The following is a 23517-nucleotide window of genomic DNA, read 5'->3' on the forward strand; positions in this document are numbered from 1 at the left end:
TCCCGATCCATCTGCGTCTCCCTAATTCAAATGCAACTTGCAAAAAAAAAAAAACTACAACGCTGCTTGTGTGCAGACTTCTACGGTATCTCCTTTCACGATTCAGTTTGTTCTGTGAGATAAAGGTGACGGCCATTTTATTACCCTAATAGATGCGACACGCGTCACTCTTAAAACCCAGCCACCCCACAGCCAGCTGTCACTAATGCACCCCATTCGGAACGTCAAATTGCTTAAAAGGGACACACTCAGACTCCCCGTTTTGTAACGCAGCAGCGACATTTCGACATGAATTGATTAAAAGAGAAAATGAAGACAGTCGTTGAATTTGTTTTTGAAGACGGCCTCTTTCATCCTGCGCCCTCAACCATCAGCCAAACAGAAATATCCATCAGCGTCACACGTGCACGTCACGTGTGCCCTTCTCGACGCGAGGCGAGTGATACCACCCAGGGAGAGCGCGGGTCACAAAGTTGAAAGCGGCAGGCCGGTGGGCTACACCCCGATTCGTCTGTGGCCGGAGCTCCGGAGACATTCGAAAACAAAGGAGTGAAACGTTGGCCTTCCCTCCTTTGAGCGCAACACGAGGACATCCAAACAAAGCGCTCTCCTTGATCTCGTGACAGCGGGGTTGATGAAGGGACAAAAGGTTAGCTGGGGGCTCATCGTGCTATCAGTCTGATCCCCATTTGCTACGACTGGCTGACAGATTCGTTATTTCACATGAGGAAGAGATGAGGAAAGCGGGAAGCATGAGCGGCTCCTTCACTGCACTTACTGTGGAACTCAAACACACCACGTGAAATAAAATATTAAAAAAATAAAATCGAAGGTAAACACACAAACATGCGGGGCTTCGACTGCCTGGGATTTAAACGGGTGTCCATGGTGGAAGTGGCGCCTCCTTGCGGGCGGTTGTGCTTTTATGGGTCAGGGGCCGGAAGCGGCGGAGTCAGTTACCTGGCACCGTGGAGGAAGACAACGATGACAAGACCCCCCCCACTCTCTGTCCGGGGTGGTAACTGGGAGGATCTTGGAGGGTGACCCTCTGATGGGCATGGGGCAGGCGCTCTAGAAATGCACCTTGGCGGGTTTGCTGCCTGTGCACTCACCCTAAACGTCTTTGTTTTCTCTCTCTTTCCACAGTCGAAGAGGAATGCCACACGTCAGATCACTCCTATAAGAAGTCGTATATCGAGAGCTCTTCGGGTGACGACGACCCCTACTACCGGCCCACTGGCTACTCGCAAACAACAGGACTGAGCTCTGCCTCTTACAGGACTGAGTCCGCACAGCGCCAGGCCTGCATGTACGCCAGCTCTTCCCAAGCAGTGGAGTCCGTTCCCAGCCTGGAGGACATCGGCTGCAACAGCTGGGCGGCCGTGCCACCCTACACCAGCTGCCCAGTGACTGCCATGCAGCCCATGGAGAGGCTGCCTTACCAGCATTTTTCTGCTCACTTCACCTCAGGTCCCCTCATGCCAAGGCTCAGTGGCATGGCCAACCATGCCTCACCCCAAATAGCCGACATGTACCAGGGCTCCGTTCCCCATCAGTCCATTGGCAGACAGTGCGGCCCCCAAACTGGCATGCAGTCCCCCAGCAGTGGGCTCCAAGGAAACGAGTACCTCTATTCCCACGGCATGCCCCGCAACCTGTCCCCTCATCAGTACCACTCGGTTCACGGCATTGGCATTGTGCCGGAATGGGGAGAAAACAGCTAATAGGAGCACAGGCGTAGCCGTGCCGGGACAGCCCCGGGTGTGGACATTTCGACAAGACTGAAACTGAGCATCGTGACCTGAGAAAGAAACTGTTTATCCGTGGGAAGCAGAAGATGGCCCTACTGGCGGCCACTGTGTTCCATTAATCCTGCAGTGTGTTCATGGAAGTTGGGGGGACTGGAGCCACAAACGAGGAGACAGAACAGAGAAAAGCCCGAAAGGGGGGCCCACCCCGTAAAGACAAATGAAAAAAGATGACCCAAGAAGAGAAGCGACAACTACAGGCGTGTTTGTGCTTTTGTTTGACACAAACCACGTGAGGGTGAATGGAGACGGAGTCTTCATCGTCAACAACGGGGGTTTCGGACTCGGTGGCTTCCTGTTTTGTTTTGCTGAGTCGCTCTTTTTGTCTTTTTCTTTAAACTCTCGTGTTCTCTCCCTGAACAGATCAAGTCACTCGGCTTCAGAGCTCATTTTGTGAATGGCGGGGCAGATACCCGCGACACCCGCTTGTATCAGTGGGCGCGCACACGCAGTCCATGGCATCCACAGAAAGCCCACGGCAGCGGCCAGACGTCAGGCCGGTTCTTTACGTTCTCATCCAACCCCAAAAAGAACAAGAGGCGGACAGGGAAGAACCTGGACACGTGGCACGGACTGGCACCCATCTTGTGCCAGACAGGGCTCATGTAAGACCTTGATCTTGGAATGGAGTACGAATGGGGGGCAACTGCTGGAGGAATGGACTCCAATGTGTTTTGTAACCCTCCTATCCTCTGAATTAATGGCGGTCAGCTGACAGGTTTATTCCTCCCATTGCCAACTCAGTGACTTTAAAAATGGGCCAAATAAATGAATAGCAGGCGGGCTTACTCGTCTTTTCTTAAGTGTTATGTTTCTGCGTGAAAAGGCTGCCATCATTCTGGTCGTCCTTCAGTACTCTCCATGTCCTTAAAACAACGCTGGTTCGAGGGTAGCAGGTGACTGGGCGCTTATTTCAACAGCTAAATTTACAAGTTCAGGGAACAAATGGCGTAGTCGGTAGGATTTGTGCTGTGGACAGCTGGAGTGTAATGGCGGTGCTGTGTAGAGCGGTGGGTGCTCAGCTGACATCACCAGGAGGCACTCTACTGGCCGTAATTACAAGTAGTCTGCGTGCGTCATACAGTGCCAGTTCTTCTAAAGGTTTCACTTCAGACAAACAGATTCTGAGAGCCTTTGTAATCACACAAGTCGTGGGTTGGCGGCTGACCACCAGCACTTACCACAGTGCAAAATGTGCGACCCTCTATGGTCTGTGGTGTGACAAAACAAAAAGGTGGACGGGCTTAACGCATTAGTTAGACGTGCTGACCACTGCATGTAAGAGGGGAGGATTCTTACATATTAACAGACAAAGCGACAGTTTCACACAGAAATCAATGTAAAACGTCTGTAGCTGCATGCTGTGGCTGCTGACACCGCATGTTCACCATCTCTGACGCAGGGGTGGGCCGGGTGGCGGGTGATGACAGTCACAATGCGCCACAATCTACTTTGTACTTCTTGTCATCGTAAGTGGCGGTCCTCCCAGGTGATCCCATCAGCCGATGCCGGTACCTCACTTTCGTTTTCGATCTCGATCTCCAGATCGCTTGCATTAAAATCAGAGTCCGATTCAGCAGTAATACACAAAATGTTGTCCACAGACAATTTTGCTTTGTGTCTTCGGTTCGTTCTCTCGCCAGACGTTGACGCCATTTTTAGAGGTTGTTTGCTCTTCGCTACTCATGCACGCGCACGGAATTGAGGTCAAATCAGCAAAGCTCATTTTCCTTCTAGGAAAGAGAGCCGAACGAAAATGTAACGGCGAGTTTTGTGGCCGTTTACAAGCGGATTACTGTCCTTCACCCCTGAATTTCGACAAAAGTCGACATGCGCCCTGAAAGAGTTAAAGGCTAAGCCGGCTGACTGGATGGCATCACGTACTAAAGGACAAGTTGATGTTATTTTGTCACAGACAGGGTTTATATGCGTTTGCCACGTGAAATGGCGTTCTAAAGGTAAGCGTTTACTACAAATTGTAATAAATATCTTAGGCAACGGGACATGGAAATCCAAAGCATAAAAGCTTGTGGAGCGCGCTAGTTTTTTAAACCGAGACAGTTGCCGAGCACTGATCTGTAACTTAAAAGAACAAACTCCACTATTATGGGATTCGGCCATTTGAAATGAAGACTGGCTGTGCGCATTACCTCAGCGCTTGTCTTCTCTCTCAAGAACCTTTCAATGGTAGACGTGGTTTTCCCACGAAACACCAAATCGATGTTTTCCATTTACTTCCATGTTTATTTAAGAACTCGTGCAAGCGAACAGAAAGCATACTTGTATCTCGAGGAAAACAGAACCAGGAATATGCGATCAAACGATTATTTTCACATTTTCTTTGTTGTCACAAATGTGTTGGAAACATGGAAGGCACGTTTTCCTACATCGAAACTCAAAGAGAAGTCATTTGGGAAGTTCTTTTGTTGTTATTTTCCGGTGAGGCTCCATGCCCCGCTGTAAATTTTTTTTTAAAGTATTGGAAAAGCTTAACGCTTAAATTTGCGTCAAAAATGCATACAATACCACGATTGTGAAGAAATAACTTTGGACTTGAAAACGTGTCCTTTTAACGCGTGATGTTACCCAGTCAGATGTGTCCGTGACAGGCGTCGCTTCTATCCCAGGAGTGCGTGATGACCTTTGCTATGGTCTACGATGACCCCGCGTGTACCTAACCATAGTAGAAGAGCACATCCTCTTACTCCTTACGAAATCCATCTGGAAAACGTGGATTCCAATATTAAACAGGATCCTTCCAGTTAGCTGCACTCCCTGGGGTCCCAATCTGTCCTCCACAGAACCGTACAGAAATCATACAAATGATCAGGTTTGTTCACATGGCTGCCCGCAGTCAAGAGGGCGCCTGACATAACTCCTGAACGGCGTGAGGCGGTCGCCCGATACGGACTACTATTCTCAGTTTCAAAACTGGGTTACGGATCACCGACACGCAGGATGCTGCTCACCTTCCCAATAATGTGACAAAGGGGTGCGTGACTGCTGCCCCCTAGGGGCTTACAAGGATACAAACCCCACTGGGCTCTTCTTCAGATTGTTTTGCGTTTATCCGTTGCCTATTTTCTAAGAAAGATTCAAAAGCTCATCTGTTCACGTGTAGGTTTTTAGTTTTCAATTTTGACAATATTTTGGTTCCCTTCACTTAGTAATATACTCATACAATTCTTTAGTCTGTGGCAAATGCGGTATTCTTAATCGTATTCTCACCCACACGTGTGTTGTGCACCTGAAGCTTCTCCATCGAAATTAAGAGTACAAGATGAGATTTTAGCCAGAGCGGTTGTTCAAATCAGCACAAAATTGTAAGAAAGTCCGAATTCAAATATTACAAGAGTTCTGACGAGAAGGGGCCATTCAGGCCAGCGAATCTTGCCAATCCCATCCACCGAATTGCTGCAAAATAACATCGGGTCAAGTTCTGAAAGTTTCATGACTTGGTAGCGTAAAGTCACTGCTGGCATGGTACCACGAACATGCCAACCTGATCCAAGGGGCGTCAAGGCTCCCGACATGTCAAAAAAATCCACGTACTGTCAGGTTTTGAGAGGTCATACAGGTCGATTCTGCGTTTCGGTTGGCATCGAGCAAGCGGGCAGTGACCGCTTGCTTATGTTTTGGCAAGGTGGAGCTGTGAAACATTTAGGGCTCAACTTGTGACAAGAGAACCAATTGCTACGTGATATTTCGAAGGCCTTCAAAGCAGAATTGTGGACGAGCGCCGCTACAAATGCCTGGTGGAGTCGTAAGTTTAAACTTTTAATCTGTTTACAATACAGGTGCTCTGCCGAAGCAGAATGAGTTTTATTTCAGGACCAGAGGATGAAACAAGGACAAGAACGGAGTACACGCTGGGGTCACAAGAGACAAACCCATCTTTTGCCCAGACCGGAAACGTGAGACAAGGATGAAAAACGTAAACCAGAAAGTAAGTCAGAAAACCGAGAACGAAAATACAGAGAAGCCCACGTGAAGTCTTTTAGTAAAATGCGGATACCCGAATGGCGCATAGATGACCTTTCTGAAGGGTCGTGCCGATGACGTCATGTGAAGCACACTCCTGGAGACTTCTAGGAGGGTGCGTCCGCCGTCAGGAAATAGCAACACCCATCAATTTTCAAAATGGACCCTAAAAAAGGACAACTTAGTCAGGAACCAAATAAATGTTTTGTTCAAAGTCCTCGACCTCAGAAACCCCAGAATGGCCGCCAAGGAGTCACAATAACAGGCAAATCAAGAGACATTAGCTACGGTTAGCCAAACGTAAAAATGGAGACGCAGCGACAGATGACATCATTCTTTGCTGCGTCAAACTGCACCCCCCAGTGGTGGCATCACTCAGTCTTCTGTAAGGTTGCCCAGATGGTCTCCACCTTGTTGTAAGCCCCTGAAATCACACGTCGTATGCCTGCCAGCCAAGCGGCCATCAGTACAAGTGAGTCGCTGAGCGTCAGAAGACGTAACACGCGGGAAAATCGCACAGAAGGACGGGGCCTCGAAGCAATGCGCTCAAGACGATGAAGCAGGAAGAAGCCAAGAGAGAATGGCTTACCAGACCCTCACTTACACACAGCGCTCTTCTGGGGGGTCACCATTCATGTTTCATCCCCACAGGAAACAAAACGGCATTCACTGACTGGACTTCTGGGGAGAAACGAGTCACTCCAGAGCTGACCTGCCAGGCCCACCACAAGTCGACTGTGAAGTTCTGTCCACAATGAGCCCACTCAGCCGAACTCGACGTTTCACGCTTCGCTTTTTTAAGAGAGCGGCGAACTGCCACGCTGTACCCGAAACCCGCCGGCTCATCTCCACTAAGAGTTTGGGAAAATGTGATCTCGGGGTCATCAATACTGCCTTATGTATCCTTCTGTGGAGAACCTTTTAAGAATTTGTAATTGTTTTTGTTTTCCTTGCCAAGCATTATTCAGAAAGATAATTATTATAAAATATTATTATTATTAATAAGAAAGTCACTACAAGAGTAAGTTATGTATCGAGCAATAACATTGAAAACATGGATGCATCCGTGGTTTGTGTTAATTATTAGTCTTGTTCTTGTTCATAGTATTTATTGATGCGCATTATACTTTGGTTCTAGGTTGTGTTTTTAATTTTTTTTAAAAAAAGATATATTGCTAGAAATTCTTTTTTCAAAAAAAAAAAAAAGAGAATTTAAAACAATGCTTTTATGGTAGTCTGGGTAAAGTTCAATTGTTGTATAAAGAGGCACATTACTTTGTCCTTGATGGTGTACATAAACACAAATGTATATACAGACATACAATAAATTTAAAGAACTTTTAAACTGGTTACGTGGGCCTCTCTTTGACAACGCCAAAGGATGTGCTGTTAAGACTTGGGGGGGTTTACTTTTAGGACTGTCACCCATGGAATCACGTTCCACTTTGAAAAGGGGTCACTCTTGGCCACATCTGTCAGTTTCTTCAAAGATGATGGACGAGCTTGGGAGTCAGGAAGGAAAAGGGTAAGAGCTATCCGAGTCACATGTGACCACGACAAACTGAATGTAGTCATGGATTAAACCCAAGACCACCATAGGCTGTGGGGCAGAAGACCACCTCGACAAGTTATGTTCATGCTGCAGCTCCATCCTGATTTACTCGTACGTGACACAGATCTGATGACCCTTTCGTAAATGAGAAAATCAACAAAAATGTTTTGGGCCCACAGGTACTGTATATTCGAAGTTTGTTGCACTAAATAAGTTACGAGAAACACAAGACCGAATAATCACTGCGCATGTACAGTTGTACTTAAAGGTTTGTGAACCCTTTAGAATTTTCTATATTTCTGCATAAATATGACCTAAAACATCATCAGACTGTCACTCAAGTCCTAAAAGTAGATAAAGAGAAACCAGTTAAACAAATGAGACAAAAATATTATACTTGGTCATTTATTTATTAAGGAAAAGGATCGAATATTAAATATTTGTGAGTGGCAAAAGTATGTGAACCTTTGCTTTCAGTATCTGGTGTGACCCCCCCTGTGCAGCAATAACTGCAACTAAACGTTTCTGGTAACTGTTGATCAGTCCTGAATTTTCTCCCATTCCTCCGTCCAGAACAGCTTCAACTCTGGGATGTTGGTGGGTTTCCTCGCATGAACTGCTCACTTCAGGTCCTTCCACAACATTTCGATTGGATGAAGGTCAGGACTTTGACTTGGCCATTCCAGAACATTCACTTTATTCTTCTTTAACCATTCTTTGGTAGAACAACTTGTGTGCTTAGGGTCGTTGTCTTGCTGCATGACCCACCTTCTCTTGAGATTCAGTTCATGGACAGATGTCCTGACATTTTCCTTTCAAATTCTCTGATATAATTCAGAATTCATTGTTGCATCAATGAGGGCAAGCCGTCCTGGCACAGATGCAGCAAAACAGGCCCAAACCATGATACTATCACCACCACGTTTCACAGATGGGATAAGGTTTTTATGCTAGAATGCAGTGTTTTCCTTTCTCCAAACATAACACTTTTCATTTAAACCAAAAAGTTCTATTTTGGTCTCATCCGTCCACAAAAACATTCTTCCAATAGCCTTCTGGTTTGTCCACGTGATCTTTAATAGCAAACTGCAGATGAGCAGCAATGTTTTCTTTTGGAGAACAGTGGCTTTCTCCTTGCAACCCTGCCATGAACACCATTGTTGTTCAGTGTTCTCCTGATGGTGGACTCATGAACATTAGCCAATGTGAGAGAGGCCTTCAGTTGCTTACAAGTTACCCTGGGGTCCTTTGTGACCTCGCCGACTATTACACACCTTGCTCTTGGAGTGATCTTTGTTGGTTGACCACTCCTGGGGAGGGTAACAATGGTCTTGAATTTCCTCCATTTGTACACAATCTGTCTGACTGTGGATTGGTGGAGTCCAAACTCTTCAGAGATGGTTTTGTAACCTTTTCCAGCCTGATGAGCATCAACAACTCTTTTTGTGAGGTCCTCAGTAATCTCCTTTGTTCGTGCCATGATACACTTCCACAGACACGTGTTGTGAAGAGCAGACTTTGATAGATCCCTGTTCTTTAAATAACACAGGGTGCCCACTCACACCTGATTGTCATCTCATTGATTGAAAACACCAGACTCGAATTTCACCTTCAAACTAACTGCTAATCCTAGAGATTCACATACGTTTGCCACTCACAAATATTTAATATTCGATCATTTTCCTCAATAAATAAATGACCAAGTAGAATATTTTTGTCTCATTTGTTTAACTAGTTTCTCTTTATCTACTTTTCTGACTTCAGTGAAAATCTGATGATGTTTTAGGTCATATTCATGCAGAAATATAGACAATTCTAAAGGGTTCACAAACTTTCAAGCACAACTGTAAGTCACGTTTGTGAGGCCGGCTGCTGAGACAAAGACGTGAGGCGTCCCCCAGGAAAAGTGCAAAGCTCTGCAGTCCTTCTGTGAACTGGGACTTTTAATAAAGATTAAATTGTAACAAATCTGTGTGTATATGTATGGCAGTAAATGACAAAAATGATTAATATTACAGATACAAAAGAAATCCAACAAAACACAAAGCACAAAGCGTTAAACACACACAACAACAACACAGCCCAGTTTTGCAGAAGCAGATGATGGTGGTATAGTTATGAAATGAAATCTGCCTTAAACAGCCGTCTGAAAGATAAAAAGCAAGACAAGACAAGGTAAGGTAAAGTAAGACAAGACAAGATAAGGTAAGGTAAGACAACACAAGGTAAGATAAAATCAAGTAAGACAATACAAGATATGATAATGTAAGACAAGGTAAGACAAGACAAGATAACAAAAGGTAAATCAAGATAAGATAAGATAAGCTAATGTAATGTAAGACAAGACAAGACAAGGTAAGACAAGGTAACGTAAGAAAAGACAAGATAAGATAAAGTAAGACAAGACAAGGTAAGACACTACAATGTAAGGTAAGGTAAGATAAGACAAGATAAGGCAAGGTAAGACAAGATAAGACAAGACAATATAAGATAAGATCAAGTAAGACAAGATTCGATAACGTAAGACAAGACAAGATAACAAAAGGTAAATCAAGACAAGATAAGCTAATGTAATGTAAGACAAGACAAGGTAACGTAAGAAAAGACAAGATAAGATAAAGTAAGACAAGACAAGGTAAGATAAAATCAAGTAAGACAATACAAGATACAATAATGTAAGACAAGGTAAGACAAGATAAGACAAGACAATGTAAAATAAGATCAAGTAAGACAAGATACGATAACGTAAGACAAGGTAAGACAAGACAAGATAACAAAAGGTAAATCAAGACAAGAAGCTAATGTAATGTAAGATGAGACAAGACAAGACAAGGTAACGTAAGAAAAGACAAGATAAGATAAAGTAAGACAAGGTAAGATAAAATCAAGTAAGACAATACAAGATACGATAATGTAAGACAAGGTAAGACAAGACAAAATAAGGTAAGGTAAGACAAGACAAGACAAGACATGATAAGACTGGCAAGGTAAGACAAGGCATGATAAGATAAGATAAGGGAAGACAAGACAGATCTGTATCTATATCCAGGGAGAAATGTGGGTTTTTACAGAAGCTATTTAAATAAATACATTTTTACCCTACTGTGATGCCGAAGTATGTGAAGATTTGAAGACGTTTCCAACCCGATGAATTCTCATGAACGAGTGGGCACAGAACAAGAACATAAATTAAGAGAAAACTGCAATCCAATGAGCATATTTTGTAATTCAATTGTGCAGTGAAGCGTTGACACAAAAAGACCCCACCAATTGCGATCCTGCTGGTTCCTTTCATTTCACTTTTAAAGTGAGTGCCCTCATCCTTCACCCAGCAAGCACTGAAGCTGCCCAATGATGCAGTATTAACAGGGGTTGCTGGGATTTGCAGTCCATCTAACTTGTCTGCAGTTTTCCACAAACGTTTGCAAAGCTTGCCAAATAATTTCCATTGAATTACTGATGACAAACTGGCGAAGAGATGGATCTGTGACTCATAAACCCATGCATCGCAAACACCGACCTGCATTTTTAAAGAAGCGCGAACAGAAAACAACCGCAAGGAATCAGAACTTTTCGAATCTGCTTAAAAGCACGTCTGACCTGTGGCTGAATGCCTGAATCTGAAGTGTCTGGAAATCCAGCTTCCACAAATAAACATTGATCTTTAGGTTGCTCTGGCACCACAAAAGGGAAATGCAGGAAGATTACACAAGGAGCAAGAAATGGATGTGGAAGGCACACTCGGTAATCCAATGGGTGTAATTTGTAATTCAGTTGCGCAGTGAAGTGTTGAAACCAAAAATTGACGGCGGGCACAGAGAAAACAAAATGCTGTCATGGTGAAATTGAAAATGTAATGCTAAACAAATTGGGAAACCGTTAAAACAAAACAGAATTCCAATTAAAACCTAAGAGGAGGCATGAAAACATAAAAAAACATTCAGCCCAGAAAAAACATAAACATTTCGACAAATTATAACATCTATTGGGATGAGCTGATTGGTTCATTATAACCAGAGCTCCGAATATTAAAGGCACAAACTCCAGCCACCTGAAGCCCCAAAACTGGGGGGCAATTTAAAAATATTTGTAGATTTGATATTATAATTAAGTGCCCCCAATAACGTTTGGGTGAAAGACATGTTTTTTATTGATCCCCCCCCCCCCGTTCCACACTTGTTTGAAATTAAAAGTCAAACATTTCAGAATTGTGATTAAAGTGCACATTGCAGACTTTGATTTAAGGACATTTGCAGACATTTCTGTCACACCACACTTTCACTAAAGGTGTTTGTGACTCCTCAGGTGGGTTTCATGGCTTCATAAGATCCCTCGACTTGCTCCTATAACTGCCATTGTTCAACATGAGGATAAGAGCTGTGCCAATGAAAGTCAAAGAAGCCATCATGAGGCTGAAAAAGGAGACACAAACCTCAGGATGAAATCAACTGTCTGGAATATCATGAAGAAAAAAAGAACAAACTGGGGAGCTCAGGAATCACAAAGGGACAGGTAGGCCAAGGAAAACCTCCAGAAGAATCGTCACTGTGGTAAAGAAAAGGCCCCCAAATGCCCGATGTGGACGTGTCAGAGACAGAAGACTTCATGAACACAAACACCGAGGCCACAATGTAAGATGCAGACCACTCATTAGCCACCAAGACAAGAGGGCCAGATTATAGCTTGCAACAAAAAGACTTCAAAGAGCCTGCAGCATGCTGGGAAAAGGTCTTGAGGACCAATGAGACAAAGACAAACCTCATCAGAGTGACGACAAAAGCAAAGTGTGGAGACGACAAGGGAACTGCCCGAGATCCAAAGCAGACCACCTCACCTGTTAAACATGGGGGCTTGGGCATGAGTGGCTGGCACACTTCTCTTCACTGACGATGGACCGGCTGACAGCATGGCACATTGAATTCTGAGGTGTTCAGTCGTTCCAGTAGATGCCTCCAAACTCACGGGACGGCACTCATCTTCCACCAAGATGATGAGCCAAACATCCTGCTGGAGCAACACAGGAAAGCTAAAAAAAATGGAAAATTCTTGAATGGCCAAGCCAGGCCCCCCGATTTCAATCCAATTGACAAGCCCCCCGAAACAAGCAGGAGCTGAAGATGGCAGAGCATCACCAGAGAAGCCCCTCAGCGCCTGCTGATGTCTGTGACTCGCACACTGCATGTGACTGACTGCTTTATCAGACCTGCCATAGCTGAAGGGCCCTGAAATGGGGGGCACCACATGTTGGAAACGAGTGGTGAGATTGACACGTCTGCAAATCCCCTGTGCACTTTAATCACAACATCGGAATTGTTTGAATTGAAACTGTGGAGCTAAAGGGGAAATCAAAGAAAAAACAAAAAGGTGTCTTTGTCCCAAATATAAATTTAAATACAATAAGTACATATATATATATAAATTTAAATATAATAGATTATATCTAAAACTGTTTAAGAGTGAATTAGACAAGCAGCGTTGTGAGAAATCCACGAGACACAACAATGGTGGCTCAGTCCATCACAGACTTTACTTTACGGAGCACCTTGCACTCTCACCGCTAGCACATTAGGCTTCACAGAATCAATCAGGCCAAATCAAGCAGCGGCACTGCCTACATCTCCCAGTCAGTGCAAAATCCCCCCATTTGGGGGGGCATTGGGAAATAAAAAAAACAAAAAGAAAACTCGTCTGACTGTAGCGCGTCTCCAGCAATGGATACGACTTTGATCTCCGGCAGACGGCTGGTGGGAGACTTTGGCATCTTGTGACCCAAAAAGTGAATGTTTCTGTTCCTGACTAATGGCTGGGGTCGTGACAGGTGGGGGTTTTTTACTTGACAGTGAACAGCTGCCAACATCCCGTAAACGGTAGACGCAGGGATCAGAATTAGATTAGCCTGCTTTAGCGTCTTAACCCCTGCAAGACACACAGTCTTCGCAAATTCAGGAGCTGCTAGCCATTGTCTAGTGGAGGCCTCATAAACCCACCATTTTATTGTCGACCTTAATGCCTGTTTATTATCCGGCGGTCTGGAAGGCCCTGCGCTCTGCTGCTATCACGCTGATGTTCACACTGGTATTTAAACAGCAGATAACGGCTGACAGAGCTCGCCTTCATTCTCCCGGCTTACTCTACAATTTCTTCTATTTCTGCCAATATGATAAGAAGAAGAAGAATTTAAAAAAGTGAATCACAAGCAAACTGAAAACATCAGTGGGATGAAAGGCGCTTGACTGCAGATTACAGTGGGAGAGGGCAGTAGTGATCAAGAGAGAGCGTGGTGACCCGTCTGCAAACACACATTCAAAATTGCAAATGGCAAGGGAAGGCACGCGGGGCGGCGCTGTAATTAGTCACAAGGCCTGGCCTAAGTGTCAAAGTGGACACTTCAGGGGACACGAGGGCATCAGTTAAGCTGCCTTGCTTGGCTCACCTACTCCATCGGCACACTTCGGGCGGGTGTGCAGGGATACGTCCAGTGCAGTAGCCTCGTAGAGGGTCAACAGCCTTGCATACAGTAAGGAGTCCCACATTTGGTAAAGACCCCCATGTACAGTAAAGAGTCTCACGTTCAGTAAAAGCCCCACATGTATGGTAAAGATGTCCCATGCATGGTAAAGTGTTCTGTATACAGTAAAGAGTCTCATGTACGATGAAGAGCTACCTACAGTAAACAGCCCGGCATTCAGTAAAGAGTCTCATGTGTGATAAAGAGCCACACATTCCTTAAAAAGTCTCACATTCGCTGATGAATCTCTCGTACGATAAAGTGCCTCGCATTCGTTAAAAAGTCTCACATTTAATAAAGAGTCTCACGTGCGATAAAGTGCATTGCATTCGGTAGAGTCTTATGCACGATAAAGAGCCCTGCATTCGTTAAAGAGTCTCACATACGATAAAGTGCCTCGCATTCGTTAAAAAGTCTCATGTACGATAAAGTGGGTCACGTTCGTTAAAAAGTCTCACATTTAGTAAAGAGTCTCATGTACAGTAAAGTGCACTGCATTCAGTAGGTCTTATGTACGATAAAGAGCCCCACATTCATTAAAGAGTCTCATGTATGATAAAGTGGGTCACGTTCGTTAAAAAGTCTCACATGTAGTAAACAGTCTCTCGTACGATAAAGTGCCTCGAATTTAATAAAAAGTCTCACATTCATTAAAGAGTCTCACGTACGATAAAGTGCATTGCATTTGGTAGAGTCTTATGTACGATAAACAGCCCCGCATTCGTTAAAGAGTCTCACTTACGATAAAGTGTATCGCATTCCATAGAGTCTTATGTATGGTAAAGAGTCCCGCATTCGTTAAAAAGTAAAAGAGTCTCACATACGGTAAAAGTTGCACATGTATGGTAAAGACGTCCCATGTATGGTAAAGTGTTCTACATACAGTAAAGAGTCCCACATATGATAAAGATCCCCGCATTTGTTGAAAAGTCTCACATTCATTAAAGAGCCTCACATACAGTAAAAGCCCCACATGAATGGTAAAGTGCTTCGCATTTGCTAAAGACATCCCACATACGGTAAAGATTTCTGCATACGATTCAAAGAGTTTCATGTGTGGTGAAGAGTCCCGCGTACAGTAAAGAGCTTTTAGCAAAGTAAATGTTTTCTGTGGTTCACCACACTCAATTCACCTTGGGGGACCCCCCCCCCCCACCCCACCCCACTTGTGCTCGATTTATCACAGTGGATTCCCCACCCCTGCTCTGAATGCCTACCACCCACCACCAGTGTGACGCTGGCGTTCAATTAACCAAGGTGGGTGGTGGGATGCAAAGACACTTCCATGGGAAAACACCAGAAAGGTTGAGAAACACGGATTAGGAGGGGGTCACTGGGTATGCCACATTATGCAGATGGTCTTCACAGAATCACGCCACCGTCGCCGCTGCCACCCGGCCTCCTATTCGCTAAGATTATGTATGTGAAGGCTAAGACTGGAAATCGTTGGAGGAGTCGTGTAATGTGACGTGGCCAGCCATCCCCTAAATGAGCCCAGTGACTAAGTGGCACTCACAGTACGCTGGCCGGGGGTCAACTGCTACTAGAAAGCCGCCTATTGATCTGCTGTGCATGTAACTGGGACGTTTTTCTCAAACGGATTTGGTTTGCATTAGGGTTGGGGTACCACGGCAACGTCCCTGGGCCCTGATGCTTGACAGCAGGGGATGCTGAGTCTTCTTCTCCTGACCCCAGCTGTGAGTCAGAACCAAACAACAGCCTCACTGAGTAAAACATCAAGTCATCAACAAAATGCCGATGCTTAGTCGTATTTATAGGACGTCAAACAGAAATGAATAACATCATTGATGTAAGTGCACTGAGATTAGCGTGAAGAAGACAGCGGTCTACACCTGCTTTGTGTGACATAATTCAACACTGACAACGCAAATCGAGAAATTACACCACCATCGTCTGGCTGTCTTCACCCCCCTGCGTTAGGTTTACCCAGGGGTCCTACCCCAGCTTATGTTTTTATTCCGTTTTCTCATTATATTTCTGTTCATTATTGCTCTGCTCATATGTCACGCACTCGTTATGTTTCGTGTGTTATTATGTTTAGAACCGCTCATGTCCTGCTTATTTAAATGTCTTATGTATCTCCGGAATGGAACCCTCGCCCCCCAAGAGGTGGAGCCACCCTTTACGTCATTATTTGGGACCACCCCCAGCCCATAGAAGGAAGGAGTCCCTGGCGGTTCACTGAATGCGCTTCGGTGTTGTTAGGATTTCAGTTTGTGAGTATTGCTCTTCTCATATTATTTTATGTTTTCATTTTTTTTTTCTCACCTTGTTTGTTTGGCAGTTCCTTTTGCTGCATTTTTGTTATATTTTTTTTTTGGTAAATTATCCCTCCTTTGACAAAGATTCCTTGCTGTCCATCCCTTTTCCTGCCCTGGGTTTACGGTGGTACGCTCCCTTGTGGGGTCATTTCAATTACATTTTGGGACTTTGCCTGCATGTTTTTGAACTTGTGTAGCTAAAGGCCATGTGCTCCAGCGTAGGCCGAAGCCAGCTAGTTCAGTAGCCACTCCGACTTTTTTGGACAGGCTGGTATGAACTCTGCTCTGCGGTGTGGTTACATTTTCGAGGCCTCACATTACTTTGGCCATTTTGTGTAACAGTAGTCCACTGGAAGTGAGATGCTCCTCACTAAAGCCGAATGACGACGCTCAAAACAAAAGATACAAACGTGGTAACTCAGAGATTCTCTGAAATGAGTTAAAACAAATAGTGTAGACATAAATGAATATAAAGAACGCAAATGAACGAAGACCTACATGTCAAAACAATAAATCAAAAAATGTGCACATTCACGAAAGGCCCCGCCATGCTGTAAACGCAAGTAAAGAACACACAAGGGTCCAGGGAAAAATGACGAAAAACACTAAAAAGAAAAGGCATAATCAAAACACGGAGTGTAATAGCTGACTAAAAACACGACCTTACCATCATACATTACATTTTAAGAAGACAAACATCACACCATACTTCACTGCTCAGACATTAAACGTAAAAGCCAAGTGGGTTTTTGGGACCACTGACCTGCCACCACTCTCAGGTTTGGAATCAGAGGAGGACGATACGTTTGAAAATGCAATTAAGAAGTCATCTGCTGAGCGGGCCTCACCTCTGATGGATCTCCCACCCGCCTGACAGAGAAAGCTTTGATGTGCCCGATGGGAGCCCCAGCCCCTCAGCCATCTTCATAAAACCGAAACACTCGCCCGGAAGAGAAATTCATTAACCCGTCTCGCAAGCCCCTGAACGTTTTCCTTTATAGAAGATTTAGGGATCAATTAATCACATTGGTGGTCTGCCGACTCAGCCCCCGATGACACCCCAGACTCGTGTTAAGGCTGAAAGGAGTGAGATGTTACCCTGGACAGGACCGGGCTGGGGACCAGCGAGGAGATCCTGAGAGGTGTTGGCCACGTTCCACATCATCGGTGGGGACATCCCTGGCGAGAGTCACGGGGACCTCCACCCTGAGCAGATGAACTCTGAGGGGCAGGCTGGAGAGAAAGAGACAGTGGCGGCCGGTGCGATAAGGGGAGGAAAAGGAAAAGCGGGGGGGCAAAGGTCAAAAGGGCAGGTCACACGTCTAGAAGGCAAGAGCGGGACAGAAAGAAGAGGGGCGAGGAGACGGAGCAGCAAGCCGCCGGCGTTTAACCCCCTCCCTGCCAAAACGGATCCTGGGGGTGCCCATACCAGAATGCTCCTTTCTAGGTGCAGATTTCCCTGTCGTTAACTCTAACCGACCTAACTAATCGTTCTTTCTACCCCGTCTGGCCATTGTTATACTTTAGTCAGGGTTCCTCCCCTTCCCGTAAGCCATTTAATGTTACTTTTGTTGTTGCCTCGTGGGTGACCCCCTGCCCACCACTGTTAGAGACCCCCCTCAGCCCTATAAAGGCGAGGGTTTCCCACAGTGCCTGGTGGTTCATCTGATTGCGCTCCGGAGTTGGTGAGCTTTTGAACCTGTGCTCTGTTTTCTCGACTTTCGCGCTGCGACTTTGTTCGCCTTGAATTGCTCTTCCTGCCTTTTTTGTGCTCTGCGGAGCGTCATGTCATTTCAGAGCATTCTCGTTAAGAATAAATGTTTTATTTTATAAAGATTCTGCAAGGCCCTCTACCTTACAAGCTGGGGCTTTTCGATGGGTTTCACCCTCTAGTGGACATTTTTGGAACTTGATAAATACGGGCAACTGCTCTTCCCTCCCGTCCTTTGAATCAAAAGCGTCACACACTGCAGGCTTCTCTTCCCTGAAGTGGGACAGGGAGTAAGACATCGGGGTCCCACGGGTTCAATCTTGATGGCGCGATGTGTTCTTTCACCATTTTAATTGCACCTGTTAACCGGGATTTGTATTTTGAATGAATTATTTCATTACTGGGGTGTTTCCACTGCCGGTATAAGAGAGTCGGACCCCCTGATTCTACTGGAGGTCACAAAGTCAAGTAAGGAGTTCCTGAGAGAGATTTCTTCAAACCCGACGGAGAGAGAATCGCAGCTTTATGTCGAGCATTTCAGCTTGCGTTATTTATGGTCACACATGTGACAGCTTCAAGCCAAGCACCCGCTGCACGTGTTTAACGTTGTTTCTCAGTGTCGGGTCTTTCTGCGCATATAAACATGCGGAATTATACATGAGGGGGAAAAAACCTCTTTTCTTCACGGAAGGTAGCTGACTCTTGCAGATTCGGAGTTTTCCCTAAACCGAGCCCAGACACCTCTGACATTTATTTCTTTATTTTTTTAACATGGCTGATGGCTCTTTGGCATTGAATAACTTCTTTGACACGTAGACTTTTACTGTTGTTTTTCCAGTGTGGGGCTTGAGGGTATTCCGCATTCTTCAACGTTTGTGCCTCCATCTAAGGCTCGCTCTGTACGGTTGTGCTCCCTTCCCTAATTGCCTCATTCATCGTCTATAAAGAGGTGTTGAGGGTCCCAGTGGAAATTCTGGGCCGTGTAATTAATTCTGGAGGTCTCGGGATGAAATCCGATTTTTAAACAAACACAACTGGTTGCTGCTGTGCCTTGCACCGCGCCTGAATAAGCCAGCTGCTGTTTCTTATCAGACCAGAACTCAATCGCAAATCAGATCAAGACATCCAGCACAAGGCGGGCAGCTGCCCAGTGGCAAGGCGGAGGGTCCAGCCTGGCAGTGACAAGGAGGACCGAGAAAGACAACATGCTGAGAGCAGGAGGGGAGCCACAGACCGCAGAGGGAGAAATTTAAAGAGCCTCAAAGCGAGACGACCCTGCCGATACGATGGGCACCAGATAATTAGATTACAGAGATGAGATGAACTTTAATAATGCCAAAGGGAACTCGGCAGAAAGGACCCCCAGAAATAAACGGGCAGACTGACTTAAACTGACAAAGAAGTGGAGAGGAAACAAAGTTACTAGAGGAGAGGACATCAACGAGCCACCAGCAAGACAGAGTGGGACCGTGCTAGCTTAAAAAGAAAGAGGCAGACAGATGAAAGGCGCTATAAACGAGATCAGGAGACAGAGAAAGGAAAGACACTACCAGACAGACAGACAGACAGACAGACAGACAGACAGACAGACAGACAGACAGATAGATAGATAGATAGATAGATAGATAGATAGATAGATAGATAGATAGATAGATAGATAGATAGAGTGCATCCAGAAAGTATTCACAGCGCTTCATCACTTTTTCCACATTTTGTTATGTTACAGCCTTATTCCAAAATGGATTAAATTCATTTTATTCCTCAGAATTCTACACACAACACCCCATAATGACAACGTGAAAAAAGTTCACTTGAGATTTTTGCAAATTTATTAAAAATAAAAAAACTGAGAAAGCACATGTACATAAGTATTCACAGCCTTTGCCATGAAGCTCCAAATTGAGCTCAGGTGCCTCCTGTTTCCCCTGATCATCTTTGAGATGTTTCTGCAGCTTCATTGGAGTCCACCTGTGGTAAATTCAGTTGACTGGACCTGATTTGGAAAGGCACACACCTGTCTATAGAAGGTCCCACAGTTGACAGTTCATGTCAGAGCACAAACCAAGCATGAAGTCAAAGGAATTGTCTGTAGACCTCTGAGACAGGATTGTCTCGAGGCACAAATCTGGGGAAGGTTACAGAAAAATGTCTGCTGCTTTGAAGGTCCCAATGAGCACAGTGGCCTCCATCATCCGTAAGTGGAAGAAGTTCAAAACCACCAGGACTCTTCCTAGAGCTGGCCGGCCATCTAAACTGAGCGATCAGGGGAGAAGGGCCTTAGTCAGGGAGGTGACCAAGAACCCGATGGTCACTCTGTCGGAGCTCCAGAGGTTCTCTGTGGAGAGAGGAGAACCTTCCAGAAGGACAAACATCTCTGCAGCAATCCACCAATCAGGCCTGTATGGTAGAGTGGCCAGACGGAAGCCACTCCTTAGTAAAAGGCACATGGCAGCCCGCCTGGAGTTTGCCAAAAGGCACCTGAAGGACTCTCAGACCATGAGAAAGAAAATTCTCTGGTCTGATGAGACAAAGATTGAACTCTTTGGTGTGAATGCCAGGCGTCACGTTTGGAGGAAACCAGGCACCGCTCATCACCAGGCCAATACCATCCCTACAGTGAAGCATGGTGGTGACAGCATCATGCTGTGGGGAACTGGGAGACTAGTCAGGATAAAGGGAAAGATGACTGCAGCAATGTACAGAGACATCCTGGATGAAAACCTGCTCCAGAGCGCTCTTGACCTCAGACTGGGGCGACAGTTCATCTTTCAGCAGGACAACGACCCTAAGCACACAGCCAAGATATCAAAGGAGTGGCTTCAGGACAACTCTGTGAATGTCCTTGAGTGGCCCAGCCAGAGCCCAGACTTGAATCCAATTGAACATCTCTGGAGAGATCTTAAAATGGCTGTGCATCCAACCTGATGGAGCTTGAGAGGTGCTGCAAAGAGGAATGGGCGAAACTGGCCAAGGATAGGTGTGCCAAGCTTGTGGCATCATATTCAAAAAGACTTGAGGCTGGAATTGCTGCCAAAGGTGCATCGACAAAGCATTGAGCAAAGGCTGTGAATACTTATGGACATGGGATTTCTCAGTTTTTTTATTTTTAATAAATTTGCAAAAACCTCAAGTAAACTTTTTTCACATTGTCATTATGGGGTGTTGTGTGTAGAATTCTGAGGAAAAAAATGAATTTAATCCATTTTGGAATTAGGCTGTAACATAACAAAATGTGGACAAAGTGATGAAGCGCTGGGAATACTTTCCGGATGTACTGTAATAATTCTTTGCATTTATATAGCGCTTTTCTCACTACTCAAAGCGCTCAGCAATTGCAGGTTAAGGACCTTGCTGAAGGGCCCAACAGAGCAGAGTCCCTATTGGCATTTACGGGATTCGAACCGGCAACCTTCCGATTGCCAGTGCAGATCCCTAGCCTCAGAGCCACCACTCCGCCCTAGATAGATAGATAGATAGATAGGTAGATAGATAGATAGATAGATAAAAGGCACTATATAATAGATAGATAGATAGATGTTAAAGGCGCTATATAATAGAGAGATACAGTATGTACATCAGTCAGTATATGACAGGCAGACATGAAGGGCAGAGTCTCCTGCTGATCTACCAGACGTGTGTATCAAGGGGCTATCTATCTATCTATCTATCTATCTATCTATCTATCTATCTATCTATCTATCTATCTATCTATCTATCTATCTATCTATCTATCTATCTATCTATCTATCTATCATGGAGGAGCCCATGGCCACAGGCAGGCCAAGTCCTGTTGGTCACAACACAGGCAGTGTGGACAGAGCTAGAGCACCTTGTGCTGCCCACAGCTGTTATAAACGGCAGACAGACAAATATATATAATATAAAAATGAAAACACATTATTTAATGATATTACACTTTGGCATGGCATTAGTCTTTAAAAGATCAATGCCCTCTATGTCAGTGTTTAGTGGGTAGTAAGGCCCCCAAAGGGTCATTTCTTCTTCTTCTTCTTTGCAGCACCACCACCATCGTCATCTTCGTGAAGACAGAACGCCGTCCCCACCCAAGTCGATGCCCTTGCGTGTCCCTCATCTCCCAGGTGTTTCTGACGGCTGCTCAGTAAGATCAACAAACAGCTGGCCGAAGATCACAGAGCTCGGAGCTCAGGAATCACTAACTGATGTTTATGTGCTGCTGAGTGACGGACATAACGGCACAAGTGTTCCACTAAACATCCCAACGGTGCAGCGGCCAGCAGTTTGGAAACTCGCATACCTGAGCACAGTCCACTTCAGACATGCGCGCCAAGACAAGGGTGACGAGGCGAGCAGCTCTCTACAGAGACGACTGCTCCCAAAATAGAGTGGTCTCCAGCCAAGCCAACTCCCAAAACCTCAAAGCCACTTCAGAGCAACAGCTGGGCTGAGGCAGGACATAACCCCGGACAAGACGGCACACAGCCTCCGCATTTACCACTTCATGGATGCCAGTTCACCCGCTGATGTGTCTTTGGTCTGTGGGAGAGCCTGATACCAGGGGGGCAAACAAAGTTCTGGAAGCCACGCTGCTGTAAAAGTGACAACGTAAAGGAAGCCCCCGCTGGCTCTGCCCCAGGAGTGCACCATGGCAGCCAGTGACCACCCGCTTTCAGAAATAACAAACTAAAACCTCTCGCTCCTAGAAGTACTGAGACCTTCTGCTGCTGTGGCACTTCAAATTGTGCTCAGGAGGACCCTCAGCTCTCTGTGAGATGTCTCAAGAACTCTGTTTCCATACCTTTGTGTTTTCACAACCCAGTTTTTCACGTGCCAGTGTGTTCATAACCCACCATTAGTCCCCCGCGGTGATTCATGAACAATCATCAAATCGGGGGCATCAGAGCCTTCACTCCTTGGTGAATTGAGCACCATCATCAGAGCAGGGGTCCAGGATTGCTCATGACCCCCCTGCAATGTTGCTGCTAGCGATCATCACAGCAATGGCAAGTTTGGGGCTTTCGCCCGTGGTTGGCTGCGGCCCACCTGCAATGCCCTCAGGTTAGGACACGCTAGTCTAGAATTCCACCTGTGGCAAAGTGAACTGCCTGGACGTGGTGTAGTAAGGCACACATGTGGACCTGCGTATAGAATAGAGGGTCCCCCCAAGCCATGAAGTTCAAGGGACTCTCTGTAGACCCCCATGAACAAACTGAGGTGAGGCACAGATCAGAGTTAGAAGATCAAGCCATTTGACAAGTTCCGGGTGTCCCTGGAGCACAGTGGCCTCAAGAATTAGGAATCTGAAGAGGTTTGGATCCACCAAAACCCTTTCTAGAGTTGGCCTTTCCACCAAACTGAGAAACTGGGCAAGAAGGGCTTTGGTTAGGGAAGTGATCAAGAACCCAATGGTCAGCCTCAAAGAGCTTCAGAAGTGCTCAGCTGAGAGGGGAGAACCTGTTGGAAGGACCACCATCTCAGTGGTGCTTAGGGTAGGGGGTCTAGATGGGAGCCATTCTTGAGCAGATGGTATATGGCAACCTGCTTGGACTCTAGTTGCAGGTGGAGAAAGGTCCTCTGGTCTAATGATAGCAGAATGGAAGAGTTTGGGCAGAACTCTGTTTGGTGAAGACCAGGCACCTGCTTCATCCCATCCCTACGGTGAAGCGTGGTGGTGCTACCATCATGCCATGGGTACA

The 23517-nt window shown here is 45.6% G+C and overlaps 2 protein-coding genes across 4 annotated transcripts in view; one reads left to right on the forward strand and one right to left on the reverse strand.

The window, feature by feature from the left end:
- tbx5a (T-box transcription factor 5a) overlaps positions 1-2591 on the forward strand; it is a 111276-nt gene extending 108685 nt beyond the window's left edge. For all 3 annotated transcript variants that reach the window (XM_028824750.2, XM_028824748.2, XM_028824751.2), the window contains exon 9: positions 1147-2591. In XM_028824750.2, coding sequence (XP_028680583.1) covers positions 1147-1724 — 578 coding nt within the window. In that variant the 3' untranslated portion in view covers positions 1725-2591. The remainder of the gene's footprint in view (positions 1-1146) is intronic.
- Positions 1-23517, reverse strand: part of LOC127526277 (mediator of RNA polymerase II transcription subunit 13-like) — a 257111-nt gene that overhangs the window by 131732 nt on the left and 101862 nt on the right. The window lies entirely within an intron of this gene.

The sequence above is a fragment of the Erpetoichthys calabaricus genome, chromosome 18 (genome assembly GCF_900747795.2).
Source record: "Erpetoichthys calabaricus chromosome 18, fErpCal1.3, whole genome shotgun sequence".
Taxonomy (NCBI): domain Eukaryota; kingdom Metazoa; phylum Chordata; class Cladistia; order Polypteriformes; family Polypteridae; genus Erpetoichthys; species Erpetoichthys calabaricus.